General features: G+C 47.3%; 1 protein-coding gene across 4 annotated transcripts in view; it reads left to right on the top strand.

Moving 5' to 3' along the window:
- The window catches only part of Mgat5 (alpha-1,6-mannosylglycoprotein 6-beta-N-acetylglucosaminyltransferase), a 292133-nt gene extending 269311 nt beyond the window's left edge, over nt 1–22822 (top strand). For all 4 annotated transcript variants that reach the window (XM_027417769.2, XM_027417768.2, XM_027417771.2 and 1 more), the window contains 4 exons: nt 525–641; nt 2893–2967; nt 13747–13904; nt 17994–22822. In XM_027417769.2, the coding sequence (XP_027273570.1) occupies nt 525–641; nt 2893–2967; nt 13747–13904; nt 17994–18192 (549 nt within the window). In that variant the 3' untranslated portion in view covers nt 18193–22822. The remainder of the gene's footprint in view (nt 1–524; nt 642–2892; nt 2968–13746; nt 13905–17993) is intronic.
- Nucleotides 22823–23255: the final 433 nt, after the last annotated feature.

Here is a 23255-nt window from a genome sequence, read left to right as displayed (position 1 = left end):
GAAGGCATTGCAGCAGGAGCAAGAGGCAGCTGGTCACGTGACACCCACAGGAAGCAGAGAGATGGATGCTGGTGCTCAGCTCACTTTCTCCTGTTTATTCAGTCCAGGACCTTGGCCCATTGAATGGTGCTGTCCACATTTGGGTGGCTCATCCCACCTGAATCAACATGATCTAGAAACTCCCTTACAGGCATGCCCAGAAGTTAGATCCTGTCAGGCCCCGCTTAGTGATAAGGCAACACTCATTTACAGAAGCCTGAGTTCAAACCAGCACCACCTGCCGGAGCCTCTTTGTTATAACATTGCTTTATTTCCAATGAGCTTCAAAAGTTCCGCCTATCACTATTTTTATCTGCCTGTTCTTAGTTTAGGTTTTGATTGCTACAGGAAGAACAAGAATGCCTTATCTCCTGTTTAAGTCCAACTCGACTCATAAAGACAGAGTGCTTTTGTCTAGCCCAGAGCTTTATCTGCACAGTCCTGCACGTGTGAGACTAAGATACAGAATATCTTCTTTCTTCCAGCTGACGTCTCAGCACCCTTATGCAGAAGTCTTCATCGGCCGGCCACACGTCTGGACCGTGGATCTGAACAATCGAGAGGAAGTAGAGGATGCCGTGAAAGCCATCTTAAACCAGAAGGTTGCTGCTTTTGTTTTTGGTTTTGTTTTGTTTTTTTGTTTATGTTTTTGTTTTTTTCCTGCTTGCCTGTATTAGACCTGTGACCTGGAACTCATGCAGAATGTTGCAGTCCCTTGCTTTCAGTAAACAGAGCTTGCCTCATGAGTCAGACTCAGACCATAGCCTAGCATCTGGTCTAAGGATTTCAAGGAAGCTCTGTGAGATACAAAACAGCTGGTGGCAGATGTGGGTTTGGGTCTTGCAGACCCTACTGACAGGCCTTCTGTGTTCCTGGGTACCAGGCATGAAGGGTTTGGCTTGACTCATACTTATGTGATCTACCCATGTCATTGGAGAGATTTGCAAAATTGGATTGTTTGTGTTACCTTACACAATGGGTAAAGTTGATAAAATTGTTTTGGTATGAGCGCACGAGATCTCGCACGTGCATGTGTGTGTGTGTGTGGTTATACATGTTCCTTTGGGCATGTGGGCATTACACGTGCATTCGCATGCATGTATCTTCTCTATGGTATCCCACGTGGTTATTTTTCTTGAGACATGGTCTTTCACTAAACCTAAAGCTCATTGAGTTGGCCTGGCAGGCTGGCCAGTGAGCCCAGGGAATCACCTGTCTCCACCTCCAGCACCAAGATTGCAGACATGACCCACCCCACCCGGTTTTCACAGGGATGCTGCAGATCGGCACTCGGTTCTCATGCTTACACAGCAAGCAGCCGAGCCATCTCCCCCGTCTTGAAGTTTTCTACGGTGATGCTGTTTATTTTTTCTATCCAAACATTAGGTAGAATCTTGCTAAAGTAACCATTCTAGACCTTTCTGATCAATTCAGTAAGCATTGATTAAGCACCTGTTGTATACAGAGCACCCTCCAAGCCATTCTGGGAACACAAGGGATGTCTACCTTGGATGAGGCTGGCCACCACATGGGAAGTCTACCATCCCATAGGACTTTAGTTTGCCCAGGAGTTCTGTTGCAGCTCTGAGGCACAGTGGGCCCTTTACTTCTTCTCTCAAGCACCTTCCCCTTTGGTTATTACTGTTGGTATATGTGTGCTATGAGGAGACAGGTAATTGAAGGCTCAAGAAGGAACTACTGAAGGTGATTATTTGTCCTATCACCAACAATACCGTTGGGCTCCATATAGATGGATTGCTGGTGACTTCCTCTCACAGGTGATCTCCACTTCCCATTCGTGTGACCCTGAAGACACTGGTGTTAGTGTGCCAGTCAATGCTGTGTAGCAGAGCCCAGCGCCATCTCAGCTGTCACCTCCCCTCCCTCACCCCATGACCTCCTAGGGTTTCCTGTCCCCTCCGAAGATAGTGTAAGCCCCGTATAGGAATCGTGAGGCCTTTGTGCTGCTGTCTCCCAGCTGTCCCTTTGTACCTTGTCTCCCAGCTTCCAGTCCCGTGTCTTTTCACATCGTAGTTCACACTCTGGCTAAGGGATGCACCTCAGTTGGAAAAATACTTGTCTAGCATGAATGAAGTCCTAGGTTCCATCCCCTGGTACCAAATAGCCCACGTGTGGTAGAACATGTCTGACTCCTGCACTCAGGAGATAAAGACAGGAGGATTGGAAGTTCAAGGTCACCTCACCTTTGTAGCAAGGCCACCAGCCTATGCTATATAAGACATTGTCTCGGGGGGAGGGGAAACACCATCTCAGCCCTCCCAGGGCCTCTAGCCGAGTTCCTCGGTTGTAGCACCTCGCCCCTTGTTTTTGCAACAGGAGTTCTCTGAATACATTCTCATCTTCTGCTACAGCCATTTCTCCATACCTTCCTCAGAGTAGTGACCGTGTATTCATTCAGCACATGTTGGCTAAATCCCTGCACGCAGTACAACCACCTAGCCCTGAAAGGCTGGTGAACCACAGCCTTTACACCACATGGCCTACCTGCTAGCATGGGATAATATCCACCTCTCTGAAGGTCTACTATGTACTTTACACTACCCAACAAGTTTCCCACCATGTGCCCTCACCACAGCTTAACAGAGATGGTTTTTTGTTTTTTGTTTTTTTCTTGCCGCTCTAATACATCAGGTGTCTGCAACTTAGGGAAGGTAGATTGTTCAGGGTCTAGAGAAGAAAACAATAAGGCCCAAGCCCTGACCAGTTCCGGGTATGTAGCTTTAGCACCTGCCAAGGCTCCCGCTCAGGTGTGGGCATCTGTGTGAGTCAGTGGAGAATCAGTAAGAGCTCATGCCCTGTGGCCTCTTTCACAGTGCCTTCCTGTTTCTGCAGATTGAGCCGTATATGCCGTATGAGTTCACATGTGAAGGGATGCTGCAGAGAATCAACGCGTTCATAGAGAAGCAGGTAAGGCCCATCAGAAGTCTGTCTGTCTGTCTTTGCCGTGTCCCATTTTCTGTTTCCCAGCTCTCACGTGGTGCACTTCTGTGGTTATTTGCCTGAAAGTTTCAGGTGGCTCTATGATGACTTGCTGTTATTTTAAAATGTCTCACTGTCCTGGTCTCCCAAGGGAGCCAGTCTTCCTTACTATATGATCTTTATGACAATGAAAGATTATATGGACACTGAGAATAAGACATTTGAGTGGTCAAGATGCGGTCCTCTCTGACCACTGGCTTGTACCTTGAGCAGATGCAGAAAACCTTGAAGACTCAGGAAAGGTGAAGAGCAGACAAGTGGCTCTCTTTCTACCTTTCATTTCTCACCCCTCATCCCTCCCCAAAAAAGGAAGGATTAGGGTCTGGAAAGATAGCCCAGTCAGTGAAGTGCTTGCCTTGCAAGTGTGAGGATCTGAGTTGAGTCCCAGAAACCACATTTTAAAAGCCAGGCATGAATCACACACTTGTAATCTCAGGGTCAGGGAAGTGAAAACAGGCAACCCCTGGGGTTCACTGGCCAGCCAGCCTATGGGAGTTGGGAAGCTCCAGGCCAGTGAGAGATGATCTTAAAACAAACAAGGTGGGCAGAGCTGAGTAATGGCATCTGACATTTCCTCTAGCCTCCATATGCACACCTGGATGTATTCATACACACATGAATACTTACACACAAATGCAGGAATCAAGTCTGCACTTTCCCAGTACTTTAAGAGTATAAATGCAGCAACTCTAAACATGTTAGGACTCTTGAGTGGTTTTCCAACTGGGCCTCCTTTCAAAAGAAACCTCCCGTGAAACCCAGGCATATGCTCTCAGAGGTGAAGAGTACAACTATCATTGTGATACTTTATGATGTTGGGCTTCAAATGCAACCCAGACCCAGAAATAGAGAAAGCCAGGACCCCCGTGGAACCTGAACTTCTTGTCCAGTCTAGAAATAGGGGGTTCTCTTTATAGGGCAAAACAATGTTTAAGGATGAACAAGGGACCTTTGTCCATGGGGATAAGAGCTTTAGAGCTGAAAATAGAAACAGTAGAGTCAAAACTTAAATGTAGGTTACCAGCCTGGGACATTTCTAAGGGGAAGCTGGGCCTCTGGGGCGTGGGCTCAGAGTGTCTGATCAGCTGGGCTGTGGAAGACGAGGCAGGTAACAGGAGCTGGGTGAGTTGAAATGCATATGTGTGCACAGGTGCATGTGCACATATTTGCAAGTGTCCATGCACACGTATGTGTGTGCATGCTTATTTAAGTATGCAGTGCACATGGTGTGTATGCACACATACCTGTAGAAGGCAAAGGACTACCTCAGGTGTCATACCTTAAGTGATGATTATAACATGAAGTTACAGGTTAAAATATCTTTATTTAAGTAATACCGGCGAAGCACAAGCCAGAGTGTGCCCAGAGGCAGCAAGCTAGGGAGGCCAGAGAGCAGGGGCTCCCCACGTGTCTGCTGCTCCTTAAGAATTCCCCCCACCCCCCCACCCATCATCCTGAACCTCCCCTGACCACACCCTCACGGGCGTAGCCAGGCACACCTGTAGGGCTCCTAGGAGGCGGGGCTACAGTGTCTCCCTACAATTCCCCTTTTAGTCTAAAAGAGGATTAAAACTTAATAGTGTAAAACATCCAAAATTAACAATCATAAAGGTGAAATACAAGAAGATTACAATAATCTGCTATTGCACATCCTAACTATGTCTATTCCAGCTAAGTCCTAAAGTCATGTGGAAAGGGTGTCCAATTTGAACACCTCCTTCCAATCCCAACTCTAAACGATAAGAAAGTTATTCCTAACTACGCTTACATTACCCTAATATACAGGCACACCTGTAGGGCTCCTAGGAGGCGGGGCTACAGTGTCTCCCTACAGATGATCACCCTTTGCTTTGAAGTAGGTTTGGCCTGCAACTCACCACGTAGGCTAGACTGGCTGTCCAGTGAGCCCTGGACATCTGCCTGTGTCCATAATCTCAGTGCTGGGATTACAAGCACTGACCTCCAAGTCCAGCCTTTCCCTTGAACTCAGGTCCTCATGTTTGCACAACAAACATTTTTAGCAACTGAGTCATCTCCCAGGACAGCCAACTGGGGCCAACTCCCAGTACCATGAGTTTTCGTTTGTAGGAGTGAGCATTTGTTACTCATGCTCTCTGTGCCTTAGTAAAAAAATGTTCCTAGGAGCATTGTATGAGCCAGTACTCAGGAAGTACTGAGAACAAGGCCTGACACCGTACTTGAGGAGGAGCAGGTTAGTTGGCACTGTTTAACACACCATGCTCTATTGTGGTATACTGTAATGTAATCACACACAGGGCACTCAGCATTTGTCATTATCCCATTCAGTCTTCCCAGGACACAGAAAGGACAACACTGTCATAACTCTGGTACAATCTGTGCCAGTGTGTACTCACACATGCAGTACACTGCCCTTCTCATCCATGGGTTCCCTTTCCAAGGGTTTGGTTTCCCATACGAATCAGGATCCCAGAATACTAAGTAGAAAATATCAGTTCAGTACAAGAAAATATTTTGCAAGAGGAAGAAACTCTTCTCATGTTTATTGCAGTAGACTGTTCTAACGTTCTGCTTTAGTTTTAGTTATTGGTCTCCTGTCATGTCTACTTAAGCTTCATCGTAGGTGTATCAGCAAGGTGGTGCACATGGATTTGGTACTGTGCATAGTTGTAGCATCCACTGCTGGTACAGGCTGTGTTAATCACTTTTCTCATTGCCGTGACAAAAAAACCTTCAAGAGCAACTTAAATGAAGGAAGGTTTTATTTTGGCTCACAGCTCAAGGGTCTGGTTTGTTGTGGTGGGGTGGGTAGACAGAGGCATGAAACAGCTGGTCACATGATATCCACAGTCGGGAAGCAGAGAGATGGATACTGGTGCTCAGCTCACTGTCTCCTTTTCATTTGGTCTACCACATTTTGGGTGGACTTTTTCACTTCAGTTTACCCAGTCTAGAAACTCTCTCACAGACATGCCAAAGCTTTGTCTTCTAGGTGAGTCTAGATCCTACCAAGTTGATGGTATTGATCATCACGGGGTGGGGGTCTGTATACTCTCTAAGGCTCAGGATGTGTCAGTGACTACATAGTGGGAACTGAGACACACAGTCAGGATTTGTTGAAGATCTGGAGTAAAGCCATGTTAGCCCCATGTATTTGCCAGGATTGCACGTGTCCCATGGCTTGGCTTCCCCAGTGCTGGCACTATCCACGTGCTTTTTTAAGCGGGTTCTGGTGACCAAAATCAGATTCTCATGCTTGGAAGGCATGCACTTCACTGAGTGAACCATCTCTGGGCATTTCTTATAAGACATCCTCCTAACTCCTCATAAATGAGTAATAATGGGGGCTATTTTTAGTTTATCTCAGAACTCTTTCAGACCCAAGATGTTCTCTCAGTGCATGACAGAATCCAAGACCCCTTTGGGTCAGATCAAGTCTCCTATTAGCTGCAGGCCTCACATCTTAGAGCCTGGAACATTCATTATATTTTTGCAGAGTATCTTCAAAGGACAGCAAGCAGGGACAGAGGGTGCTCCTGGCAGGGGTGGGAAGCCTGGGGCTTGGAGGAGAAGGTTCTTGCACCTGAAGCTGCAGCCTTCATTAGTCAGAGTTCAGCTTCCAGAGTCCTCCACGAGGGCTACATGGAACATGGGCACTTTCAAGATTGCCCCACACACACACACACACACTCCCAACAGCTGTAGGAACCAGATGAGTCTAAAATGACAGCCTTTAAGATCACCCCAGGCTTCAGGGTACAGTTTAAGAGTCACTGCTGGGAGCCTACCTCACACCCAGCCAGCTGGGTCCTCTCTCCACAGGAAGAAACTGGGTCCAGGGAAATACTCACTCTTGTCCATCAATGCCCTGTCCCGCTGCACTGAAACAGTTGTCATGGCTTACTGTCTTTGAAATGAACTCTCTGAAGGACTGGCTCCAGCTGATGGAGAGTTAGCCCAAGAGTAAAAATCCCCAGTGATGGAAGATCAGCTGTGACTAGTCCAGGCTTGTGAAGGTTCCAATTCTGCATTGTTTGGGGGAAGTTAGGGATTTACCTTCAGGGGAAAGAAAACAGCTGGAGTAGGAAAACAGGTCATTTTCTGCTTCCTATAAAGATCTTCCAATATACAGAGTGTGGCCAGAGCACTGGCTCATTTGGTAAAAACTCCTGATGCCAAACTTGGCAACCTGAGTTTGATCCCTAAGACCCAACTGGTGGAAGGAGATAATAGACTTCCACAGATGAACTGTAGCACATGCACCCACACACATACAGTCAGCTGTACACAAAATAAATAAAACTAACTTTTAAAAAACTGTTTACATATACAAGGTGGTCAGTTACAGTCACATTGTTGTTTGGTTTGATACAGCATCTCATGTATCCAAGGCTGGCCTTGAACTTGTTATGTGGTCACGGGTATCCTTGAACTCCTGATCTTCCTGTGTTTTCTTAAATGCTGGGATTGCAGGTGTGTACCACCATATCCCATGTATTCATCCCTCGGATGGAATCCAGAGCTTTGTGCATGTGTGGCAGGTTCTGTACCAGCTCAGTCCCCATCCCATAATGTTCTTAGTAAGAGCTGTTTGCAAGGAAAAGGCATTACAAAGAGGTAAAGGGGAACCCTAACTTGAAACAGTGGAAATTGCTGCTCCCTGCTGTGTTGGCAGTAGCAAGCAGGCCTGGCCTGAGTTCACAGCCTGCATCAGACTACCTACCATTTCTACTTTTCTCTGAAGCAGTGCCGATGCTGCCTACCCACTGTGTAGGGTGGGCAAATATGTATTCAAGGCCAAGCAGCCCTTCTTTTGCTGGGAACCCAGAAACCAATGTCCAGCACTCGAGAGGCTAAAGCAGGTGGCTCCTGTGTTTGGAGCCAGCCATACTGCACAAGAGACCCTATGTCACTACAAACAAAATTTAAAAAAAAATAAGTCTAGGAGTCTTTTGTTCAAAATATTCCTTACAAAGCACAAAGCATGTAAGTGTTCCAAAATGATCAATAAAAGGATTGTTTTCAATTCATAGACACAATTTACAGATCATAAAACCCAATCCAGGGTCAGCAAGATGGCTCAGTAAGTAAAAGTGCTTGCTTCTGAGCCTAACTACCTGTCTTAGTAAGGGTCTTTGTTGCTGCATTGAAACACCAGGACCAAAAAGCAATTTGGGGAGGAAAGGGTTTATTTGACTTATGCTTCCATATTATAGCCCAGCATTGAGGGAAGCCAGGACAGGAACTCAAACAGGCAGCAACCTGGACGTAGAGGCCATGAGGTATGCTGCTTATTGGCTTGTTCCCCATGGCTTGCTTGCTTGTTCAGCCTGCTTTCTTATAGAAACCAGGACCAGCAGCCTAGCTAGGAATGGCACCACCCACCATGGCCTAGTCCCTTCCCCATTGATCACTAATTAAGAAAACACATTATAGTAGGAGTTCATGGAGGCCTTTTCTCAATTGAGGCTCCCCCCTCTCCGATGTCTCTAGCTTGTGTCAAGATAACATAAAACCAGCCAGTTCACTACCGAGTTCAGTTATCACAACTCACATGATAGAAGGAGAAAACCAATCCCACAAGTTGTCCTCTGACCCCTGTGCACTATGGCAAGTCCACACACACAAAGCAAAAAAGCCAGCTACCTGCAATTCAGTTACTTCTTTATGAAATGTAGAATAGGAACCAACCTAATTCTTCAACAAAACCTGTTGACATTGCATCACATTAATTGCTACAGAATTCACATTCAAGATCTACATAATTGAGTTACAAAACAAAACCCCAACAGGAAGAAGTTGGAAGCCTCCAGGCTTCTTTCAGTAGTCTGGAGGCATGAGAGAGAACTTAGCTCTTTTACTGCTGAAGGGAGCTTCATAATACATAATAGTTCCATGTGTCTATTCACTTCTGGTTGGTATTGTCCCCACCTTTTGACTGCAGGGGTGGGCAGTGCTGGGAGGAATATTCACTGCGATCTTGGTATGGGCATGGGTTTTAGTTTCTCCTGCATGTATTCCAGCAGTCAAGTGTGAGATGTAGTAGATTCATGTGCAGCCCTGGTGTCAGCTCTACTGACTGACATGTGTGAGCACTGTGTTAGCTTCTCATTGCTGTGACCAATACCAGATAAGGAACATGGGAGGAAAATTTTGGATCGCAGTTTGCCCCCAGTGACCCACTTCTTCCAGGAAAGCTGTACCCCCTAAAAGTCCCACAACCTTCCCAAACAGCCCTGTCAACCAAGGACTTGGAAATGTTATGTACAGGGTTTAGCCAAAGCACCCAAGAGAATGAGTCAAGTGGATTACTACAAGTTCAAGACCAGCCTGGACTATAGAGAGAGGCCTTAGAGAGAGACAGAGTAAAGGAAAATTGGTCTGGAAGGAGAAGACCCTGTCACACACACTTGGCATTCGTCACCGGCTTTTTTGTTCCCACTTGATTCAGCCATAGCAGAAGAGGGGTCAGGTCAGTCCACTTAGTGCTTCCCTCATACGAACAGGCCTCCAGTCTTCCTGGGCCCTTTGGGCACTGGGTGAAGCACTCTTCCTCCATGCTCCTGCTGAGCCTCCTTTACAGGGCTAGCACCATGTTTCCCTCATAGTCCTTGGACTCCATCATGCTTTGGGGCATGGGGAGATGGCTCAATCAGTCTGGTGCTTGCCACACAGGTATGAGGGACTGAATTCCATCCCCAGCATAGAGGAAAAAAACTAAGCTTGGTAGTATGCACTTGTAATCCCAGATCTGGGGATATGGAGACGGGAGGATGCCTGGGGTCCACTGGACACACAGCCTAGCCTATCTGATGAGCCCCACAAAAGGCCATATCTCAGCTAAAGAACGGCATCAGACGTGGGCCTCTGCCCTTCACATATATGTATGCATGTGAAGTATACATGGGGAGGGCGCAGGAGACAGAAAGGGAGAGAGTGTTGCTTTGACTGACAGCTCTGCTGGTGAATTCTTGATTTCTAGTCACTGCGTGACGACTTCAGAATAGCCAAGCACACTGAGAAACACATGCATTGATGGCAGAAAGAGTGTGAGAGAGGAATGCAGATGGTGTGGGCCCCAAGTGAGCTTGTTAACCAGATTGGCAATGACTGTTTATCCCTCCTTCTGGCTGCAGAGATGCCTCATTGGGTTGGAATAGCCTCTTTTTCTACTTTACTCCTATCAAAGCCTCCAGGAAGCCAAAATCACGCAGTCCCATACGGTGGCTCTTTACTGCACACCGATTAACTGCAGAATGCCATGTTAGTGGCAAGCCACTATCTCCGGTGCAGTCTATAGAACCCAGCCCAAAAGTTCAGATCATCTGGAAGCTGCCTCAGATTGCTGCCTCCACCACTCTTTCCCTCCCTGGAGAGCCAGCCCTGTCCAGCACCCAGGAGGCCTTCACCATGTTCGCAGGTGTCTGGTTCGCTGTTCTGGAGTTTTGGAAGTGCCAACCTTTTACTGCTAGGGTGTGCACTGAACCTTCAAGGCCAGGTGCCCACCTTCATGTTCCTGTTTCTGACGCCCTACATGGGGCTTTACTGACCATTTGTAGAGTTGTGAATGGACATACACTTTCCTATCTCCTAGCAAGGATCTGTAGAATGAATGAATGTATGAATGAATGAATGAATGAATGAATGAATGAATGAATGAATGAATGAGGAAATGAATAAGCAAAGCAGCAGTTGGCATGAGACAGTGAGGCAGCTTTCATTGCTGGTATCCTGGGCTGTGGGTGAGTGAAAGAGAAGACGTCCTTCTAGCTTCCTGATCACCCACTGGCCATTGCACCTAAGGGTGAGAAGAGACTGGTTTCCGGTACTTGCATTCCCATTGTGCCCTGCAAGCAGCAGGGCCAAGAGGTGCTGCTGTGGATAAGCTGTGGATTATGACCCAGTGACTCAACCTCACTGCAGTGCGCAGCACCGTTACCCTCGGCATCTTTCTTATCTCGCCTCCCTTTCATCCTCGAAACTGTGCAGGAATGAAGGGCAGGTGCCACTGTCCCCATTTCCTATATGGGTCAGGTGGGGAGGGAGCTTCAAGGCATCCATGAAGTCCCCCACTGGGGACCAGCCTCCCTCTGCCATGCTTTCTGTGACAATGTGTGCTCCTCTGATCAATTGTTCCCTTCAAGTTGTCTGGATGGTTTTCTAGGCTTAAGGCTTTGGTGCTATTTTTACTATTCCTGGACCTTTTGGCCCCTAGAACAGACTCCTGAGGGGATGCCAGGCCACTGTGATGGGCAAGGACAGGTACCTGTGGACCCTTTTGTTCAGTGCAGACTTGAGCTACGCATGTGAGTGGGAAGGCCCTGGGGAAGACAGCTGCTGTCACATCAGCTCCACCGTGCAGCCTCAAGGGAAGCTCCCAGTGTCTAAACCTTACAGCCGTTCCTGCCCTGCTCTAGAATAGATGCAGGGTGACCATTCATCCGTGAAGCCCAGCTTCTCCATATGCCTGCCAGGCCTGTGTGAAAGCTGCCCTGGCCAGGGGTGGGACACACAGACACGACTTTCCCAAGGAACTTAAAGGCCTTTGTCATTTCTCCTAAGCTCCTTCATTGTTAGTTGCACCACAGCACAGATGAGCAGGGAGGGAGTGGATGGAACCAGGGCCTGTGCCCACAGCCAGATCAGGCTTCAGAGGTGGCCCATCTGGTTTCCCAACTTCAAATTTAACTTTTTAGGAAGGTAAGAATGAATGAGAAGGGAAACTCTGTAGTTGTTCTGAAACACCAGGTGCAAGGATACAGCAGCTGTCCAAGGAGAGAGACAGAAGTTGTAAAAGCCAGAACTGACCGTTTAGCCTAGCAGGCTTTCCACTGACCCAGCCCAATGTAAGTATGGTGCTGATCCAGCCACAGCTATAGCACATACCCAATATGATGAACTCAGAACAGGGATGAGTTCTTTCAGCTCAGTTTAAGGTTTCTATCCATGACAGAGCCTCATTGCTGTGGCTTTGTGGGAAGCAGTACTCATGGCCAAGCATGTCTCAAAGCAAAACTGCTCAGCTAGGGGACTCAGAGAAGGCTTGGTGGTTAAGAGCACTTGCTGCTCTTGCAGAAGATCCAAGTTCAGTTCCCCAGCCCCACTGAGGCTGCTTGTAACTGCCTGAAACTAACCACAACTTCAGTGAATCCAGTGCCCTCTTCTGGACTATACACACACATACACACACATACATACACACACACACACACACACACACACACACACACACAAAAAAAAAAAAAAAAAAAGTAAATCTAAACAAATAACAACAATAAAAAAACTGCTTAACTCATGACTGGGAAGACAGGAAGTGACAGGAGGGACTCCTATTATCCCCCTCAAAAGCAAGCTCCTAACATCTTAAAGGCGCTAATCTTCCCAAAGGCTCCAATATCTCCCAGGAGTGCTTCATTGGAGACCAAGCTTTCAACACATGGGCCTTTAAGGATATTAATGGTCAAATCAGAGTCATCAAATTCAAGAAGCAGAGAAATTCTCACATGCCTTCTAGTTCAGGTTCATCCTGGTCTAGGTGTCCTTGTGGGTTGCCTGTTGTAATAAATGGTTATCTGATTGTGAACTCGGTTAGATTTACAATCACCATGGAAACACACTTCTGGGTGTGTTGAGGAGGGTGTTTCCAGAAAGGCTTAACAGAAGAGGGAAGAGCCATTCTGAATATAGGTGGCACTGTCCCATGAACTGGGTAAAAGAGAGAAGGCAAGCTGAGCAATCAGCTGCCTCACCCACCATGACTGTCCCACCAGGAGAGCCAAAACAAACCCTTTCTCCCTTAGGTTGCTTCTGTCAGCTATTTAGTCACAGCAAGCAAGGAGACAAGTATAATAGTTGATACAGCTCTCCTGCTGTCTAGTCACTAGGAGGTTTCATGTATGCTGAATTGAAACTCTCTTTGTTGTAATTTTTATGGGCTGTGAGAGGTACCCATTTGCTCCTGAGAACTTAAGGAAAAGTAAAATTAAGGAGCAAGAACATATGCCTGTATGTCTCTCAACTGTTGGTTCTGTTGGTGACAGCTATCCTAATGGATGGGCAGCTATCATATACAAGCTTTGTACTCACTGTAATGGCAAAGAACAGTGGCCATTAGTATGGACTGCACTTCCATTCAATGCCCTGTGAGTCTACACAGTCATGCCGTTACCCTTAGTAACAGCATCCAGACCACAGGACTATGCTACGCATGGCTTAGTGCAGGCATTAACTGTGTATAGTATTTAGAGAATCCAAGAGAAAGGGTCAGAGCTGGTGGGAATGGCCCTGGAGATGGTCCTCAGAGGGAATGAGGAAGTGTGTGTGTGTATGTGTGTGTGTGTGTGTGTGTGTGTGTGTGTGTGTGTGTGTGGTTTTTGAGACAGAGCCTCTAGCCCAGGCTGGCCTCAAACTCATTTTGTAGCTAAAGATGACATTGAACTTCTGGTCCTCCTGCCTCTGCCTCTCAAGAGCCAGAATTACAGGTATGTATCACCACTCCTGGTTTATCCAGTGCAGGGGGTTAGAACCCAGAGCTTCACACATGCTAGAAACCCATTCTTCTAACTGGACCACATCCTCACCCTGGAAACTGGTGTTTAGAGAGGTCACAACCTGTCCCAAGAATGTGTCCTTTTATCATTCTTTCTGAGCACAGTGTCTCCCGTGGTTGGTTGCTGCCTGATTGTGTCCTTGGTCCCTTAGCTGATGATGGCTTCCCTGTCATTCTAGGACTTCTGCCATGGCCAGGTGATGTGGCCTCCCCTGAGCGCCTTGCAGGTGAAGCTGGCTGAGCCTGGGCAGTCCTGCAAGCAAGTGTGCCAGGAGAACCAGCTCATCTGTGAGCCATCCTTCTTCCAGCACCTCAACAAGGAAAAGGACTTGCTGAAGTAAGTACCTCACAGGGGAGGAGGTCGAGGGGCCTGCAGCCTCTGCACTTCTGTCTTAGAGCTGCGTTCAGAGGTGCCTGGATTTGCTCTCCTGGCTGTGGGCTTCAGGGAAACAATGTGGGAAAAGGGGGAACAGGTTGTAGCCCAGAAAGAGCTCTTACACTCACATGTGTACACATATATGTGTGTATGATGCTGGGCTTGTGTGATATTTGTGTAGGATGTATGTGTACATGCATGTATTTATGTATGTCAGTGTGGGTTTGCACATACAATGACATGCATGTGGAGGTCAGAGTACAACTGTAGTCATTCCTCACTTCTGCCTTGTTTGAAGCATGTTCTCTGTTTTCTCCACTGCTGGCCCGTGGGCTTCCAGGGACTGTCCTCTGTCTGCCTTCCATCTCAAAGTAGGAGGGCTGGGGTTAGAGGAGTCTACTGCTACACCCAGCCTCACGTGGGTCTGGCCGGTTTCCTGTTACTTCAGTTTTCTCATCTGCAGAATAAGAACATTCTCAAGTGCACTAAATTACTTCTTGGCTGCAGCAAAGCACCTGACAGAGCATCTTAAAGAAGGTGTGGTCAGGCTCAGTTTGAAGGTGCAGTCGCCCGTGGCATCCAGAATGTGAGGTCGATGGTCACACTTCATTCACAGCCAGGAAGCAGAAAGACATGAAGGCTGGAATCTGCTTGCTTTTTCCTTTTGATTCCATCCAGAACCCCAGTCCATGGGGTATTATTTACATTTTATTTAGGCTGGGTCTTCCTTTCTCAACTTGCCCAACCCAGAAACTCTGCCGCATGCACCCACAGGTTTGTCTCCTAGGTGATGCAAATTGACAGCCAATATGAACTGTGACAATGAGATAGTGACATTGTTAATGTAGCCCATGTTGGCCTTGAACTCACTATAGCTGAGGATGACTAAGACCTCCTGACTCTACTGCCTACACACACACACACACACACACACACACACACACACACACACACACACACACATTTTAAATATTTAAACATAAATAATTTAATGTTTTAATTTAAACATTTAGTGCTAGAGACCCAGGAAGTGCCAGTGCCCACTCCAGCAAGCCTGGTGCATGTATTCATGTGACAACAGATTGATAATATGGCTACCTCTTAAAGTTAATTGCTATCTTGTAAAAAGTTAAGTTGAAAATGATTCCTAACTTACAGAGGTACAACTTATAATTTTTTTCTGCTGTATTACTGTGAAAGTCTAGTTACTCAGAAGACATTGTATTTCACATTTTAGATCTAGGTCCCAAAGAAAAAAGTGAATTTGGCCCCTGTGGACACCAGAAGATGCTCAGGTCAAGGGAGATGCACAATAGTTGAAAGTGGCCAAAAGCTGTGTGCCCACAGCCTGGTAGCTGTGAACTTGATGTAGCCATGAACAAGAGTGCTCTGTGGTGAGGCTGCAGTGTGAGCTGCTGGAGCACTGTCTGACCAGCCTTGCTACAGCAGATGCTGCCCTGCAGCCCACAAGGGACTCATTTGCCGTGTATTCACACATGCTCTCAAGTAACCAGCCGTGTCCAGATGACCCAGGAATATGGGTCATCATTTATTTCCTCCTCCTGGAGTCTAAGTGGTAGAGATTTCCTGCCTGCTAGATGGCAGGATGCCAGAGTTAAGTTAAGCCATGACCCACCTATAGGAGTAAACGGGGAACTGTAAGTCGTTATCCCAAGGCCATGGTCCACATGGTAACTTTTCACTTCTAACCGAGCTCTAAATGGCCCTTACTCTGTGTTGGCTGAATGAGGTACCCTCGGAAGGACCTGAGAGCAGCCTGTATTTGTCACTTGTGGTGTTGCTATGACAAAATGCCTGACAAAAGTAACTTAAGAAAGTTCAGCTCACAGTCTAAGGGGTGGGGAAAGGCATGGTGGCAGGAGCATGAGGCAGCTGCACACAAGGCATCACAGTCAGGAAGCAGAGAGGGGGATGCTGGTGCTCAGCTCACTTCCTCCTTTTTCTTCAGACTAGACTCCAGTCCAGAGAATAGTACCTCTTACCTTTAGGGTGGGTCCTGTACTTCAGTTAATCCAGTCTAGAAATTCCCTCACTGACTGGCAGATGTGTGCAGCATGTGTGCTGAATGGTCCCAGATCACGATAATGAGTATTAACTGTCACAAGCATTAACTCTAGCTAGCTGCCAACTCACAGTTAGACTCTGTGAGTGCTCCCGAAATACCGCTTTTTACATGTAGGATTATATATTCCCATCTTACAACAGAGAAGTGCAGTGACTTGTCTAGAATCACACAGCCCCTGTGAGACAAAGCTCAGACTTTAACAGAGGTCTGCCTGGCACACCCACCCAATACCATGTTCTTAGAACCTCAGGAGTGAATGGTTTCCACTGGCCCATGGGCCTTTCTTGTGCCCAGTGGGTAGGGTAGGTACTGGTTGGAGGGAGCTAGTGCAACCCACAAGAGAGAGAGGGATCTAAAGTTTTTGGAGATAAGAGGCCAGTACTATCTGGATTTGGTCAAACACACTATAATTCCAGCACTGAGGGGGCAGAAGCAGAAGAATCAGGAATTCAAGGCCATCTTTGCCAGGTTTGAAGCCAGCCTGGGCTCCATGAGACCCTGCCAAAAAAGGGGGGAGCTGAAGAGAGAGCTTCTATGGTCTCTTACTTGTGCTTGCCAGTCAAGCTCAAGGACCTGAGCTCGATCCCCCAGAACCCAAGTGACAAACATAAAAATGCAATCCCAGGGCTGGGAGACAGCGACAGGAGATCCTGAGTGCTCACTGGTCATCCTAGCCATATAGCCAGCTCCATGCCAGTGACAAACCCTATCTCAAAAGAACAGAGTAGACAGCTTTCCTGATGATCAAGACTTCTGACCTTCACTCGTATGTGAGTGTGCCTGCAAGTGAACACTTCCTCTTCCTTCTCTTCTTCATCTTTCTCCTCTCCCCCTTTCTTCTTATTTTAAGACAGGGTCTCATGGGGGCCAGGCTAGCCTTGAACTCACTGTGTAGCTGATGATAACCATGAACTCCTGACCCTACTGCTTGCACTTCTCAAGTGCTGTGATAATTTGCATGAGCCACCATGCCAACCTCTTCTTTAGTGCTTGCTTCGCTTTGAGACTGTGTCTTCTCACTCTGTAGCAGAGGCTGGCTTAGAACTTATTATGTAGCCCAGCTTACTCCTGAACTCAACTGGAATTACAAGTGTGTGAGCCACCATTCCCAGCTAAATATTAAGTGTACATCTAAAAATATTTCAGTAATTGCTTTGTCCTGGTCTTGCTCCTCAGAAGTGGTCATTGCTTGCACATCAGTGTGTAGATCTGTGGTGTGTGTGTGTGTGTGTGTGTGTGTGTGTGTGTACATGTTTATGTAGATGCACTAATAATGCATATGTATAAGAAGGCCAGAGATTAACATCAGCTGCCATTCCTCAGGCACCATCCACATTGCTTTTGGGGACTGGGTCTCCAGTTTTCCTGGGATTCACCAAGTGGGCTAGGCTGGCTAGTTATCGGGTCCCCAGGGATCTGCCTATCCTCAGTTCCCCAGCACTGGGATTACAAGTGCCACCCTACTGGCTCTTCATGTTTAACTTGGGTGCTAGGCATGCATGGTCCTCATGTTTGCATGGCAATACTGCACTGAATGGAACCATCTTCCCCAGCCCCCATTTTGGCTTTCACACAGCATGTTCCTCACACTGCTTGCTCTGCCCTATGACCTGCCTCCTCTGAGACAGCTCTCTGATGGGGTACAAATTTCTTCTCCATTGTTTTTCAGCAGCTGCACAGAGTCCCAAAGCACAGAGTACCCATTCCCTGCTTGAGTGTGCAGGCTGTTCTCTGTTTTTCTCCCCCAAAGAGCCCAGCCTCAGAGCCAGTCCCCTGAACACATGTTTGGCACCATGCTTTTCTTTGCAAAGCTGAGATCTCTAGATGTGGAGAACTTCAGAGTCAGACAGAGGATCTGAAGTAGGACAATTGGCTATGCTCCCACACCGCAGAGCAAATGATCCAGCAGTGTGGACAGGCCCTGTCCCAACACCACCACTCATGTACCTTTCTCTTCCTCTCAGGTACAGAGTGACCTGCCAAAGCTCAGAACTGTACAAGGACATCCTGGTGCCATCCTTCTACCCCAAGAGCAAGCACTGTGTGCTCCAAGGGGATCTCCTGCTCTTCAGTTGTGCCGGGGCCCACCCCACACACCAGAGGATCTGCCCCTGCCGGGACTTCATCAAGGGCCAAGTGGCCCTATGCAAAGACTGCCTATAGCATAGCTACTCTGAATTCATTCCGATGGGAAAGAGGTGGCTCCACTGGGCAGGGCCAGGGGGCCGAAGTCATTCAGGGACTCTGACCAGAGCCCAAACTCTTTGGTCCAGGGCTTGGATTTGGTACTGCTCCAGCTGCAGCCAGCATATCCCAGGAGTTTACACCAAAACCACAAGAGAACAGAGGTCAGACCAGGGGCCTGGCTTCTCCCTGGTGCAACGAATGTCCTCTCTGTCCTGGAAAGTGTCCAGGCAGCTGCTCCTCCGGGTTTTTTTGTTTTTTTGTTTTTTTAAAGAAAGGATAAGAGTTGGAGACTCATTCAACTGAAAACAAAACAGGAAGAGGAATTGAGCTGATTGGAAAGAACTTTGGGGACATTCCTAAACCCATTAATTTATTTATTTGGGAGAATGGGGGTGGGGGTGGGAGGGAGAAAAGGGGTTGAACGGTTTCCTTTTTATCCCCCACCTTTAATCGCCCACCTTCAGGATCTCCTTGTTCTGCTAGCATCAAATAGGATGCAGATGGGCTGGTGGCTTCCTTGAGGGCAGCTGTGGGAGCCTGGCTCCTGGGGCAGGTGGCAGGACAGAAAAAAAAAAATTGTAAAAGTAGGGATGTGGCTCAGTTTGCAGAATGCTTGCTTAGCATACAGGGAGCCCTGGGTTCCATCCCTAGCAGCACATAAAACCAGGTGAACATCTTAATCACAGGTAAGAAGTAGAGGCAGGAGGATCAAACATTCATGGACATTCCTTGGCTACATAGCAAAGTCAAGGCCAGCCTGGGCTACAAGAGACCCTGTCTCAGAAAATAGAAAAAAAAAAAAAATTCTTTGATAACACGGCCAGCCACTGTCAAAGGATTGTCATAGAGCTGAGGAACCTGTGTGTTGCTTGGCAGGTAGCAGCTAAAAGGCAATAACCTTGGTGGGGACATGCCTGCGTGTCCTGAGGGCCCTGCCAAGTGCCAAAGACAGGCTGGGTTGTGGATGAGAGAGGCTGCTTTCCTGTGTGTCCCCTTCCCACCCACCTACACAGCTTGGCTCTAATTTCTGGTTAGAATTCCTTTGTCAAAGAAACACAGGACTGTGTAATTCTTATTTGCTGCTGTGGTGAACTGGCCCTCCCTCACTGTAAGGAAAGTAAAAACTGAAGACTCCAAGAGCTGCCATTAAACAGGGGTGGGGGGTAGGGGTTCTCTAGCTCAAAATGGCTAAGATTTGGAAAAGAATGATGTCCTAGAGTTAGTAGCTCGAGGGGGGATTCGTGCTGTGTCCCCATTGATGTCTGATATTGCTGAATTCCAGGGAACGGGGCTCCCTATCTCTATGAATTTGATGGTTTCTGGGGAGGTAAGGACAGCTCAGAATGAAGGCTAGGTATTGTCCTGGCTGTTCCCCAGTGGGTGTGGCTTACAGAGGGTGGAAGACTGGAGCTGGGTTTTACTTGAAGCACTATTCTTGGGAGTTTGAATAGCTCTGTAGAAGACCTGGCAGCAGGCTGGCCTCATCAAATATGCTGGAATCCCTACTTCTCACAACCTGGGGCCCTTTTGTGAGTCCCTCCCTGCTGAAGTATTGCTTCTGTCTCTGTACATTTGTGAGTTTCTAGACACACCTCCCATACTTCTCTCCATGCTAGTGAATGAACTGACCCTTTTCTACCTCTTGCATTGTCCACCCAGCCCAACTGGTAAAGTAGACTTCCTGGCCTGCTGGTGCTGCCCAGCACCTCCCTGTGGCCAGGTGGAGCTTCTGCCTTGCTGAAAAGCAGAGCAAGGCCCATGACTGGCTGGGCCCTCCAGAAGCAACAGAAAGGAAGATTCAGCTTTGTGGCGACCAAGAGGTGGGGCTTGTAGGTCTGGGAAATCTGATCTGCTTGCCTCTTAGTTTCTACCTGGGTGCATACATCACTCCAATTACACCTCCGGCCTTTTTTCCCATTAGGCCCTAAGATAGGCAGCTCAAAGGGCTGAGCTTCTGGTCCTAGAGAATGAAGTGAAATGGGGAGGTGCTGCTGGAGGCTGGGGGGCAATGGCAAGGGGATCCTATCCTAAGCACTGACAGGGGTCCTTCAAGGCCTGGCTGGAATCATCTCCACCCTGGTTGAGCCACCAGGCAGGTGAAAGTTAAGAGGCCTAGCTTAGAAGTGTGTTTATAAAGTCTTACAAAGGTGGTTTCCTGCAGCAGGGTGGGAGAAAACTGGCAGACTTACTGTGAAAATGGACTTTTCCCTGCACCCCAGAATTGTGGGACTCTGCCAGTTTTCCAGACCTGAAATTTCTAGGCATGTCCACCAGGAGTCCAAGGAGCTATGAGTGACAGTGCTGATGTTCCACCAGCAGGGGGTGCCCAAAGCTGAAATGATCCCCACCTGCAGAAGCTGCCTGGCCCTGAGCTCAGTGTCTCTCCATCTTCCGATTACTCCTCTCCAGCTCAAGACCCGAGTCACACAACCCAAAAGAGTTCTTTCTCCCATGTAATAAATTCCCCTCTGGTTTTAGACAGAAGCAAGCCTCACTTCCCCTGGTGGGCTCCTGCTCTTGAGGCTAACCAACTCCCCTCTAGTGGTTAAGGGCATTATGAACAGGTGGGTGGTCCCCATAATATACAACAGCTCCCAGGCCTCCTCAGAGTTAGCAAGGTGTGGCCAAGTGACCCTCTGGGGAAACTGATGGTGAGGGTGGGGGACATTCTGCCTGTCAGGTGTGGAAATCAGCAAGGAAGGAACCCACAGCCTTGGCTAGAAGCCCATCCATTGACGATCTTGTAGAAACCTGGGCCTGTGTGTAATTGAACTTTCCACTGGGAGAGAAACTGAAATCAGGTCTTGTGTTTACCTGCACTGTAATCAGATCTCGGCTGGCCTTTGGAGTTAGTTTCCCCTTTATGGTGTTAGGCTCTTAAAGCAGGGGGAGCCCTTTACATAACCTATTAAGAGAGAGAATGCATTTCTTCAGAAGGTGAAGGCCTTGTCAGAGCAAGAACTCCTGAGAGGGGCAGTGCCTCATTGGATCCCAGGCCACACTTTGTGCATGTGGTCTGATTTCGTGTACAAGTGGAAACGCTTTGACTGTATCAGTTTTGTTTTGTCTCTGAGGTGGATCGTTCGCTTTAGGTGTCTGGTGAGTGTTTGGAAATATTTGTCTATTTCTTTGGTGGCACATGTCTTCCTGACATGTCTTTTCATTCCTCTCTGGGGTTGGATTTTGAAGGCTGGGTGCTGTTGAAGGCTGATAGAAGATTGCTCCAGCCTGGAACAACTATGTGTGTCCCCAGTATGTGTACCCGCACATGGCTATTTATGTTCCCAGTGTATGTGTGCCCCTAAGACTACATTTAGTGTGTGTGCATGTGTGTGTATATGTTCCTGGCGTGTGGCGTATGTACATGTACCCCCAGAATAGGGCTGAAGGTGCCAAGAATCCTTTAGCTGGCATCCCTAGGACCAGACCCTATCTCTTGACTCTTATGATGACCAACATAGTGAAGGGCCTCATTCCCCAGTTGCCCTGGCCCTGGCTGACATGTTGCTAAGGCAGAAAACCAGCCTTGAGGCCATCTGTGTAGAAGCAGTAGCCTCCAGACACTTCAGCTAGTTAGCATGATAGAGAAGAGCGATGTCCACTTACTGCTTTCTCTTCCTTAGTGAATGAATGTGGTGTTGGCTGCAGTACTGCTCGCTGGTAATAACCTATCAGTGAGTTGGGTCACACTGAACCTATGTGCTATGTGCTGTTTATAGATGAATGTGTGTGCTTTGACTCAGACCAGGGTGGTTCACCTAGATTGTGTGTAATTAGGCACCTCCAGCCTCTCCCCAACTTCTTGATGGAAAAGGAAAAGCCAAGTGTTTTGTTAACGACAGGCTCTGCTGTGTGTGTTACTTGCTATTCCAAGCCTGGACTGGTTTATTTATTTAAAACTATTTTAATTTCTCTATTGGCTTTATTCTTATCCCATCTGTCCCTGTGTCGCTGCAGAGTATGTCTTTGTTAGAGTAGACGGATGGCAGAAATAGGTTTATAGTCATTCAGGAAGCTCGCAGCTTGGAGCCGAGGAGGAGCTCCTTTCATTCTTGTTGCCTTCAACAGAAAGTGCAAAGTCAAGCTTTTTCAGTTTGGATTTTGTTTTTGACATTTAGCAAAAGACCAAATTAGCTGTATAGCCTTGGAAACAGAAAATAAGAATTGCTCTAGTTCTCTTAGCATTTAGGGTTCTGTGGGGTCCCATGTTTAGCACAGCGCCCGGCTCGTAGAAAGCCTGGCATATGTTCAATATTGATATTAGTAGTAAATCATGAACCTTGAGAAATAAAGAGCTGCGCTCACCCCCATCTGTTGATTCAAACATGATGGTCACATAGAAAATCTTGTTGAGTAGATCAGATGGTATAGGAATTAATTGTTCCAAATGTGTAAGCTCTGTGCCTACCCTGCTCGCTGGAATTCTAGTGTCTTCTTGAATATGCTGATTGGAAAATATGCCAGTCTTCAGCACTCCGTGAAACAAAACTGAAAGAATTTAAGTGAAGTTGAACCCACCAGTATGTTCTGGAACATTCCAGGGGTTTCTTTGGGGAACTTTTTGAGCTCAAAATTAAAAGTTCTCTCACAAGTTGCACTCCTTGAATTAGAGTTTAATTTTTATTCCTCTATAATTCAGTAATAGAATCTTCAATTTGTTTAAGGGAAAGAGTGAATAACTGAATTTATAGTTCCCAGAAACCCTTTGCTGCCCCCTGCTGGACAGGGTGGCTCCTGGCAGATTGGTTACCTCTGCCACATTCCCATCCTAACCAAGATTATTCCCGTGACCTGGTCCTTAAAAAAAAAAAAGAAAGAAAGAAAGAAAGAAAGAAAGAAAGAAAAGAAAGAAAGAAAGAAAGAAAGAAAAAAAAAGAAAGAAAGAAAGAAAGAAAGAAAGAAAGAAAGAAAGAAAGAAAGAAAGAAAGAGAAAGAAAGAAAGAAAGAAAGAAAGAAAGAAAGAAAGAAAGAAAGAAAGAAAGGAAAAAGAAAAAAATCCACCACCACCCCCAAAGGAGCCACATGAGGCCCTACGACGG

The sequence above is a fragment of the Cricetulus griseus genome, chromosome 5 (assembly GCF_003668045.3).
Source record: "Cricetulus griseus strain 17A/GY chromosome 5, alternate assembly CriGri-PICRH-1.0, whole genome shotgun sequence".
Taxonomy (NCBI): domain Eukaryota; kingdom Metazoa; phylum Chordata; class Mammalia; order Rodentia; family Cricetidae; genus Cricetulus; species Cricetulus griseus.
Note: the sequence above shows the minus strand (reverse complement) of the source record. Positions and strands in the feature narration are given on the sequence as shown.